Source organism: Ochlerotatus camptorhynchus, unplaced genomic scaffold (assembly GCF_037179485.1).
Source record: "Ochlerotatus camptorhynchus isolate MF236.1 unplaced genomic scaffold, CSIRO-AGI_Acam_v1.1 ptg000209l, whole genome shotgun sequence".
Taxonomy (NCBI): domain Eukaryota; kingdom Metazoa; phylum Arthropoda; class Insecta; order Diptera; family Culicidae; genus Ochlerotatus; species Ochlerotatus camptorhynchus.
Genome location: NW_027040699.1, coordinates 1,485,001 through 1,496,400, shown reverse-complemented (window position 1 = coordinate 1,496,400; position 11,400 = coordinate 1,485,001). Strand labels below are relative to the sequence as shown.

General features: G+C 43.6%; 1 protein-coding gene across 1 annotated transcript; it reads left to right on the top strand.

Moving 5' to 3' along the window:
- Nucleotides 1–540: 540 nt before the first annotated feature.
- Nucleotides 541–3,701, top strand: LOC135703111 (uncharacterized). Its single transcript, XM_065224214.1, has 3 exons — nucleotides 541–669; nucleotides 2,071–3,405; nucleotides 3,462–3,701. The coding sequence occupies exons 1-3, from the start codon at nucleotides 541–543 to the stop codon at nucleotides 3,699–3,701; spliced, it is 1,704 nt and encodes a 567-aa protein (XP_065080286.1).
- Nucleotides 3,702–11,400: the final 7,699 nt, after the last annotated feature.

Genomic DNA, 11,400 nt, shown 5'->3' with positions numbered 1-11,400 from the left:
TCAATCTTTACCAATTTTTGCACAGGTTCATATTTTGGGGCTATGAATCGAACTGGAGGGTGGCCCATCAGAAATTCATCACTTTTTTCAGAATGAAGCACCCTAATGTACAATGTATCTGCTTTTGAAGTTTTTATTCGACATGTTCCGAAGATCACCGAACCTAATAGAAGAACAATGACATTTTTCCGTCCAAGAACTTTGGAATACATCAGAATTTGAATGCATCGTGTTCCCAACCTAACCTCAACCAACATCCACCTATTCAGTCGCGGGTCAATCTGCCTGATGTGAAACAGCCAAGTTTTGATGGCACCATTTCGGAATGGATCACTTTTCGCGATTCATTCGCGATTCATTCAAATCGCTTATCGACTCCAATGCTGATTTGTCGCAATTCGATAAATTTTCCTACCTTGCAGCGTCCCTGACGAAAGACGCGAGCAAGGTGATCGAAGCTATAGAGCTTACAGCTGCCAATTATCCTGTCGCCTGCTTGAAAATAGGTTTGATAATAAGAAGCTTATCTTCAAGACATACATGGACGCTCTGTTTTCGATCGAGCCCATGAAACGGGAATCGTATGAATCGTTGACGCGGTTGGTCGACGAGTTCGAGCGAAACCTGAAGATGATTGACAAAATGGGATTCATAACGGAGAACTGGACTGTACTTCTGGCTCACATGGTCTGCTGTCGTCTCGATCCCTCAACCCTCAAGCAGTGGGAGTCATTCTACCGTTTAACAGAAGTTCCAGAATACCACGATCTTATGGCCTTTTTGTGTGGTCACTTATCCGTTCTCCAGTCGTTGTCGTCGTCCAAATCGTATTCGTCAATATTCTCAGCAGCATCGGCCGCTGAAATCCAAGACCGTCTGTAACCAGTTACAATCCGTGGATTTTCGTTTGTATGAGTTGTTGTTGTTTGGAAAATTCACGTTTTATTAAACCTAAAACAGTAGACACACACAAGAGCGAGAGGGTTTGTGCCGCTGCAAACAACAACGTAACGTTACTGAAGGGAGGAAAATCCTGGCTTTAAAATAACAATAGATGCGCAAATCGGACGATGAATAGCTAGCCATCTTAGATTTGAAAGATTAGGCAGAAGTAATCAGGCGTCCGTGTAGACCAGTTGAGTGTGAAGTGTAGTGTATATATATAATACACCCCCCCCCCCCCCCCCTTGTGGGGTTTGGGCTGCAAAGCCTACCTCCGTTCAGGTAATTGATTTTTATTATCCTAACGGAAATTTCCCTGACTGAATTGTGATAATTCTCAGGACCTCTTGTGCTTTTGTACACCTTGTACCGTAAATAAAACGGTCTTACACGGCTCGGCTCGGAAGTCAAGATGGCTTCCGAGCCTAATAGTAAATGATCCTCGATCGTCCGTCAGGGACGATTCCCTCATGCCAGTGGCCTTAATTACCAAGGAGGGTCCCGTCTCGGCTCGCCAAGGTGGCCATGCCACGGTCAGCCGATGCCGTCAACGACGGAAGACGCCTGCCAGCCAAACGAGCCAGCAACAGAATAGGGAAATAAATGTTAGAAAGTATGAATATTCCTGTGTACTTTGTCCGCGTGGTCCCTCAGAATACCCAGTAACACGGCCCTGCGACACAGTTCAGGGGTCTCATGCTACTGAGTTAGTTACCCGGGAGTGTTTGGTCATGCCATAGTCACACGTCTACGCAGTCACCAGTCCAGCGACCGTGTCCGTTTTACTCGAAGTCCGCCCACTCTCCATTCAAATGCGAATTCTTCCAAGGGTTGTCAGTTAAGCAACGCTTCGATCTTGTGAAGAAAAAGAACTTGTGCATTAATTGTTTATCGCCGAAGCACATGGTTCGCAAATGTTCATCTGGTACATGCCGAGTGTCACCAAAGGCATCACACTATGCTCCGATTGTTCATCCATCTACTCCTACTAACCCAAACGCACCACGTTCATTTCCGGTCCAGCCGGGAAATCAGTCTTTTTCGCAAACTCACTCAGCGGACATTATTTCACGTGGTATGAGTCTTGTGGACCTGAGAAATACCCCTGCCTGGTGAATTGGACCTCAGTGGCTGAATCAACCATCTCGCTTCTGGCCACCGATCAATCAACCAATGCCTGACAATCTACCAAACATCGCCCAAGCGGAACGTCCGATATCGCTGCCGGTACAAGCAGTACCACCCAACGAACTCTTTGAACTTCATTCTTCATTTCCTCGTCTGGTGCGGCTAGTCACCTATCTACGCCGTTTCCAACACAACTTTTCGCACCAGAACCGCAACAACCGAAAAACTGGACATCTCACCACGTTCGAGCTGAATGACACTACACAGTTTCTCGTTCGGATCGCTCTGCAAGAATCATTTGCCCGAGAGTTGTCTGAAATCAGCACCAGTGGACTTGTTAGCTCTCGCTCCGAGCTCAAAAACCTTTCCCGAATTCTGATCGACGGGATCCTGCGTGTGGGTGGACGTCTGCGGAAGACAGAAAACACACAAATGATCCTGCCTGCTCGTCACATGCTCACAGAACGAATATTGGTCCACTACCACGAAAAACATCTCCACGCAGGGCCGCAACTGCTCGTCGCCTGTGTTCGAGAAAAATTTTGGCCACTTCGAATCCGTAACCTGGCACGGAAGGTGGTGCATTCCTGTGTGAATTGCTACCGCTGCAAGCCCAACAACCTCGAGCAGTTAATGGGTGATCTCCCACCTGAGCGAGTCACGCCAACGCTGCCATTCCTCAACACTGGAGTTGACCTGTGCGGACCGTTCCAGTACCGCAAGTCACCGCGAGCATCAGCGGTCAAATGCTACGTAGCTATTTTTGTGTGCCTTGTCACAAAAGCTACCCACGTAGAGCTCGTCTACGACCTCAGCACGGCCGCGTTCCTAGTTGCACTTCATCGATTTACTGCTTGCATAGGGACGCCGAAGCTCATCGAATGCGATAACGCCAAGAACTTCAAGGGAGCAGCGAAAGAATTGGCAAAACTACGAAGGAAATTCTACGACCAACAACACCAAACAGTAGTGATCAACCACTGTGCAGACGACGGCATTGCGTTCAAATTCATCCCGCCCCGCAGCCCGAACTTTGGTGGCTTGTGGGAGGCGGCAGTTAAATCCTTCAAGAAGCACTTGCGAGCCACCATCGGGAATTCTGTGCTCTCCCAGGATGAATTCATTACTCGGATGGCTCGTATCGAAGCTTGGCTAAATTCCAGACCGTTAACTCCACTCTCTGCTGATACTAACGATCTGGAAGTCCTTACTCCGGGTCACTTTTTAATACATCGACCACTTACCTCATTTCCTGAATCCGACCTGTCCGAGATCCGAGAAACCGCCTCGACCGTTGGCAGGAGAACAACGAACTGCATCGATGCATTTGGAAGCGTTGGACCACCGATTATCTCTCTGGCCTACACCCACGCACGAAATGGCCTCAACAGCGGGACAACATCGACGTCGGCACTCTAGTGCTGTTCAAGGAGGACAACCTTCCACCCCTGAAGTGGAAGTACGGCCGAATCACCCGTGTCTACCGTGGCGAGGATAACAACATCTGTGTAGTCATCGTGCGGACGGCCGACGGGGAGTACACACGGTCCATCTCCAACATATGCGTCCTGCCGAAACGCCAACCCACAACCGACGTCGCTAGTCCGGCCAACCCAAACTCAGAGCAATGAGTCTTCCATCGCATCGCTACGGCGTTGCGCAACGGGAGGCCTGCGGGCCTCCAACCCTGTAAGTTAATATTTAATTGAATTTTCAAAAAACTTGAGAATTTTTCATCCACCGACATGTCCTGGTTCATCGATGGCTACTCAATCCTAGTATGCCCAACGCTGAAGACTACCGAGCTACAACCCTTTAAAATTACCTGCAACCCGAAGAAAAACGGTCGTGTGAGGAATCCCGTGACGTCATCCGAGCTGGAATACGATTAGTCCAGACATAAACAAACACGAGGATACCCAATCGTTTACCAGTACCGACGACCGAAGCGAACCGAGGCAGCCGATGATATCGTATTCCTTGGTTGAAAGCTAGTGGGGGGGACGTGCTGTCAAATCAGCCTACTGATAATTCTTGTATGAAATTGGTTCCAAACGTAAACAAACGCTGTAGGTTTCTTATGGCTTGTTTACGTTTGGAACCAGTTATGCGAGGTAGGCGACGATTGTTCGTATTTGACAGCCACCCCCCCCCCCCTTGGTTGAAAGGCGACGCTTTCAACGCTGGCCCCCGTTATGTTAGAGCACCACCCTAACAAGAAAATCGACAGTGAGCATGCATAAAGGCCTATACGCGATGATCGATTCTCTTCGTCGATTTTCTCTTTTGTTAATAACTCGCTAGATTTAACGTTTCTTGGTGCGTTTGCTGTTGCTTTTGATAGCCAATACAACCTGTTACTACTCTGCATTGAACAAATTCTAGAAAATTGTTTCGCTTAACTGTAGCAATGCAAAGAGGAAATCGATGAAGAGAATCGATGATCGCGTATTCGCCCTTATGCATGCTCACTGTCGAAATATTCGTGCACTATACTGCCATTATACGCATAACTGACCCATGTTCTATGCAATCCTTATGCACCATGGTACTTTTATGCGTATAACGGCAGTATATTTAGCATACAATTGAATTTCCGTCCTAACTGCTTTCGGCTATCGAAGTAGTGATCGATCGGAAAGGCCTTTTGCTAATCCGTTTCACATGTTGATTCTCCCAACAGAGATCAGAACCTGGACCAACAGATCAGTCGAAATATACATCTCAATCCAAATGTACCTACATACACGTCGTCCGCTTCTATCTTACGATAACCGGGAGAGTGAAATAAATCTTAATTCGTATCGTTTTTGAACCGCGCGTTTTTTCCTATTGCTAACGGAAAGAAGTAGTGTTCGATTGCCACCGATTCTCGCGCCTTTGTCGACTTTGTTTTCTTTTTGTTTTTTAACTTATTCCTGAATTTCAAAAAAAATCTCATAATTTCAATGTGATACTATTTTTTTAGCGGTATCGTGCACTAGCGCAAAGTACTAAAATAACTACAGTCATCATTCACTTCCACCAAGAGATACGCGTTGCGTTTCAACTTCCTCGCGCGTTTCAACTTGCCCCAAATAGGTGATTAGGCACTTTATATGGTCATTAATTATATGTGATGATGTGATGTGAATGGAACCCACCATCAGTGCAAGGATTACCAATGCCTGCAGATACTTTACCGGTTGGAAAGTTCTGCCTGATGGTTTGTTGCAGCAGGGTGAATCAGCTTCATTGAAGACCTTTGGAAAACAAAACGACCAGATGGCCATCTGTAATCAGGTGACAAGGGACTGGCAAATCCACGAACCCTCGTCCAGTCAACAAATCCTTTGATTCCCTTAGGCTGCCCCCCCCCCCCAGTATATAATATAATGTTTCAATATATATGAAATGCAGTAATGTTCCACCACATGTTCAAAAATGTGCAGACATTTGGCGTTCAATTATGATTTCAAATACACAAAAAATGGGATATGTGGAGAAAACTCCATTAAGAATTTGCCAAATTCAAGAGAATCATGTTAATTTAGTTTAAATAGATAAAATCAAATACGATCTCACCAAGTTAGTCCAAATGAATCCACAGGAAGCATCCGAGCTATTGTTGCATTGTAGTTTCAATCAAAGACGGTTCGCTTGATGGGGATCGACATAAACTAGTCCCGTCCTATGCAGAACCAATTTGAAGTGTCCAATCGTCGAGAATGTTAACCGGATTAATGGCGGTGGCAGTTCATCAGGCAGTTCATTTACTCATCATCAACCGTTTTCATGACCCCTTTGAACTTGAACTTATCGATGTACAGATCGGTCAGAATCCCGTAGATTCGGTTCAGTATCGTGGGCTGCTTGTGAAATTCGGTTTAGATCTGTCGCTGACTTTTCAAAAGATTCCGATATTTTTCCGACAGGGTTTCGAACTCTTCCTCGTTTCAAATGTCCAAATCGATCAGTGCCTGCAGTATTCGTCAGCTTGTTGTAGTGGCGATCTTCGGTTCGATCAACTTGATTAATCCGCGAAGGGTTTGCTCGTTGATATCTGAAAATGGGTGCTACGCAGTTATCAATCAAATCGAATTTGTTGGAAGCTGTTACTCACTGGTTGAAATCTCCAGCTTGATCCGTTTCTTGGTGGCTTCCTTCGTAATGACGTCCTTCAGAATCGAAATGGTAGAAATGTTGTCGCTTCTGATGTTCACTTCCACCTTGCCGTATTCGCAAATCAGTACCGTTCCGATGAAGATGTGACGGAAAACGAGCCGGTTCCTTTCGTTTCTATAAATCTTTTCCGGTATTTCTGGGATACTGTTCTTTAACCAGTTGTTAATTTCAGCCTGACTGAAAGCCCCTTTGAGAGTGAGCACATTCATAGGTCTAGATGCCATCTCGTCTGGGAGGTTCTGAACGATTATATGCGATTTTCGAACTCCACCCTTTTCACTCCTCGAGAATCTTGTGACCGACCGTTCCCTTGACGCAATAATATCTATATATATCAGGCGCCAGGTTAGTCGCCCATTTCGTCTTCCTCCTCCAGTGAGAGGGTTAATGCTCGTTCCAATGATTAATCTGCACACAAACAACAGCAAAGGAGTCGTAGCAGGATCTGTCATTATCAGCGTTATGTTGTTATGGTTGAGGATATGGTTGCCAGTAAATATATTTTTTCGGTTGAAGTTTTGACAGCTCGGTCAACACGACGAAACACCCATCTGACACCCAAAAACACACATGAAACACAATAAGCACAGACACAAGTTGGCAGAGTGACTTACCACCGTTTTAGATCCTACTACAGACGCAGGCACTCATGTAACGGTCTTCCGGAAGATCCAAAACATTTAACTTTATATGGTCATTAATTATATAGGTACATATGTCTTAACATCGTTATTTTTTAATTTCTCAATTTCTTAATTTCTAAATTTCTCAATTTCCTAATTCCTATTTCCTTATTTCTTTATTCATAACATTTTTAATTCTTATGGCCTTACTTCTGTTTGTACTTCTGCATTGTTTAAGTTTTAATTATTTCTTCATTTCTTAATTTAATAATTCCATACTTCTCAAATTCATAAAATCATAAATTTTTAATTTCTGTTATTTATTTTCTTTTTGTTTTTTTTTTCTCTTATTTTCTTTTTGTCTTTAATTCTTAATTTAATGGTTCTCTTTATTTTGGTAACATAACAATATCGGGACCAGGCTAAATCATCAATCAAATTATACTTTTCCGCTCTCATCACGTGATATTGGAACAAAACATCATGCTTGGTATTGATTTTACAAGATCTTTTAATATTGCGAGACTATTCACGACATGTAAAGATGAAGCTGAGAGTTGACTCGACTCAAAAATGATTCCGTTGCACTTTGTTTACTTAGAATCAATTTACTTTTTCAAATTCCACTAGACAGGAAGTCTTAGCTTTGACACTGTGCAACAATGCTGATTTGTTTATTGATTTATTTGATAAGGCTCAATCGAACTAACTTTACAGAACCTTCGCTATACAAAACATCTTAAAACTTGAGTCAAAAGGTACAACAAAATAAACACTTTATCTTACGCTATTCAATAAGCCTCCGTCATCAGAATAGGATCCGCTTCCAGTGGTTTCACTGTATGGCAGTATAACCAACGGGTAGCAATGGACACAAACACTCATCACGATATGATTGCTTTCCAAAGTCGACGACTCATCGACCGAAAGAGCTGCTGTTGAAGAACAATAAGGAGGACCACACAATGGTAGATGCTGAGTAAACAGATGATCGCGTGACACACATCAAGAGTTGCCTGCTTCTGTCGACAGCCGAGTGAACACTGTGCAACAATGGTGTTTCGTAGAAAATTCGAAATTATCATGTGTTAGATGATACGTCATTGTCTGAGCATAAACACATTATGTTTTAAAATTTCGAGATGTTGGGTAGATATACAATTCATTGCTATACGTTCTTTTTATGGTGTGCTCAAATTATGGTTTACAGGGATTCCATAGGCCATAATTGGAACACACCATAAAAGGAACGTATAGCCATAGCCATAACTGATTCACCTACCCTAAGAGGCAAAGGTACTCTGCAAGGAAACACCTTTAAGATTCGTCTCATGCCGAATCTGGTATCACTTTCAATTCCCCACAGAGAAAAACCGCCATAATACCTACCTAGAGGTAATCCATCATCCTGTCCTTCGTCTCTCAAAAGCTCAAAACATCAACCGAGCCATCATTACCATTCATCATTTGGGGTAGGCACCCACCCATTCAACACGTTGTTGGCGTTGTCGGTTGACGGCGAGAGCAACAGTTGCCATCACGCTGTGGAACACCGCCTTTCGCAGTAGACCGGTCTGGTTCAAGGATAGCATTACACCTTTTCCTGGCCTTTTGCCATGCGGTGATGCTGAGCTGACTCGTCCATTCCCAAACAAGTGAAGATGGGCGAAACTTGTTTACCGGGGGATTTATCACGGAAGCCAAACATTAATCAAGTTGCCTGCGCCTTGGTCGGACGAATGACATTTTTTCACTCGCTTTCCCATCATTGATAGGTGGTGCACCCCTTCATAACCTGGAAGCTACTGTGAGTGATGCAATTCTGCAACGAAAGTGAAAGAGGGTGAAGACTTTCTGGAATTTTCGCCTCTTATTTTCCTTCCGGATTATGAAGCGCCTTTCCGATTCGACGGATATTTTTTTAATTAAACTTCATCCGGTAAAACGGGCGGACAGGATCCTTTGCCCCATGGTTGCGGTTTACTCGAACCCACTTGAAAGATGTGAAGAAGAATAAGCGGGTGGTATAAAGAAGAACTTTAGAAAAGGAAAACAGATACAAACCCAGAATAAATGGAAAGATTTTATCAGCTAGCGGGTATTAATTCCGGAAACCTTATTTCCATTCTTCGGGATAAAGCTTTAGCGCTTTAGGAAAACTTTTATCATTTTATTGCGTTTCCTTTGTTGGAACGATTTACATTTGCAACTTTTGCTGTGCTTATTTGCCAAAACTGCCGGGATTAGGATAGCATCTCTCGATCTAGATGGGTGTGTATGTGTCAAAAGTTTAAATAGAAAATGTTTCGTTGCTCCCCTTGTAATATCTAGTATTGCAATAGTTTTTAGTATGGGATGGATAGAATAGCAGGAAATGAAGTTTATTTCATATTTTACCTTGGTCTGGCACCACAAATGAGCCTCAAGGATTGTGTGGCTTTGCGATAAGCGGTGAACGAAAGCAGACAGAAGCATGCCATAAATGCAACCGATACCTTACTCTGCCTTATCAGAATTATTATTATACACGCGTACTATAGCAGATTTACCACCAGACAGTCAGACAGAGCACCGAGAAATGCTCAACGCTTCTCCATCAGCGGTGTTGGATCTCTTGGGGACGCAAAATGCCGGAGCGGGGACCAAATTGTCGTGTACATATGCGACTAGAACGTGCCGTGCATCGCCATTACTCACACGACTGAGCAGAGGGGGAAATAATTTTGAATGAAATATTTGACGAGATTTCTGCTCACTCGAGCTGACACGTGTCTGCTATGATGGTCCGATGAGGAGGGGAGATTTAAGCGAATGAGTTGTTTGCTATGCTTTAAATGTCCTGGAAGATACGTGAATTTAGGTGCTTATGATTCAGTAAATGACCAAATCCAGCTCATGCTTAAATCTTTAGGAGACAGTGGAGCAATTCCAGGCAAAATAGCGATTAAGAATTGAATTTTTGAATCGACCTTCTCCGATTTGTATGAAACGTGATTGTTTGTTATGATTCACATTTTTGCTAAAATTCGACCATTTTGGATGTTGTAGAATATTCGTAAATGGCGTCTTTGAAATTTTACAAACAATTGTAGCGCTGAAATGACATTTCTGTTTGAAATGACGTCTGAGACAAAGTTGACCACGAAACTTTGCCACAGAAACTTCCAACATCATCACAGAATACGGTTAGGACTATCACATCGAACATAATCAAGGACGCACCAACGAAAAAGAAATTTGGATTGTAAAGGAGCTGAAAAGTAAAGCAGTATACTGCGTGAAAGCAAGGGCAACGCGGTCGTTATCATGGACAAGGATGATTACGACAATCAGATGACAACGAAGATTAACAACGGACCATATAGATAGCTTCGAGTAGACCCTTTACAGAACATAGTGAAACGCGTGGAGAAAGCACTGAAGGAGAGCAAATCGATATTAGGAGATGGAGCAGGTCGTTTACGGGAATCCAATCCTATCTTACCCAGGATCGAAGGTCTCCCCAAAATTCACAAACCGGGGAATGAAATGCGAGAGATCGTGTCTGCAGTTGGTTTCCTCACCCACAAACTAGTGAAGTGGCTAGTCACAGAGTTCCAGAGTATGCCGAATTAGTTCCAGAGTAAAGCAGTTAGTAACACCCAGGAGTTCGCCCAGCAACTACAATCTTCAGGAGACATCAACCATTTGGAGGACTGGCTATTAACACAACGAGAAGATGCAGCATGGAGAAACAAGGTTCGGACGTACCTTAAGCTGATCCGCCTTTGTATGGAAGAGAACTACTTCTCTTTCAGAGGTAACTTCTACAAGCAGACGAAAGAAGCCCCAATGGAAAACCCCCTATCCCCCTGTAGTCGCTATATTCATAGTCTGGCGAATAGAATTTCGATCTATCAAAAAGCGGAACCAATTCAATATATTGTAGACCAACAATTGAAAAGGTACCATCAACTTTTATAAACAAAACGTTGATTATTCCTTCCTCGCCAATCGAAGGTAAATTAATAGCATTATCGGATAGGGGAAACTTTCTTCAACCTAAAGATGGTGTTAGTTTGTGTAGGCGAGCCTTGAGTCACGAGAAAACGATTTCCGAAATGTTGTTCGCAATAGCTGATGTGCTCTTTTCTGTTGTTGGTCGTGATTTGCTTGATTGATTCCGCTATTTGACAGCTCAATTCGTTCCCGATATTCTATCCGCCAGACTATGAATATAGCGGCTATACTATCCCCCTTCCTGTGTGAGCTTTTCATTGCCAACTTGGAGACAATCCTGAAGGAGAAAGGACTATTACAAAACCGCCGGTGGAGGTTTGTTGACGATATCTTCAGCGTAGTTAAACCCTTCCACAAATTTTAAATGAGATCAACAGAATTCACAAGGATATCAAATTCACTCACGAGGTAGAAAAAGACGGGAAACTCGCATTTCTCGATCTTCTCCTTATCAGGGAATCGTCATCATCTTCTTCGCTTGAATACGAAATTTACAGAAAACCAACAAACATCATCCCCTAAACTTCCAACCATTCGTTCCAGC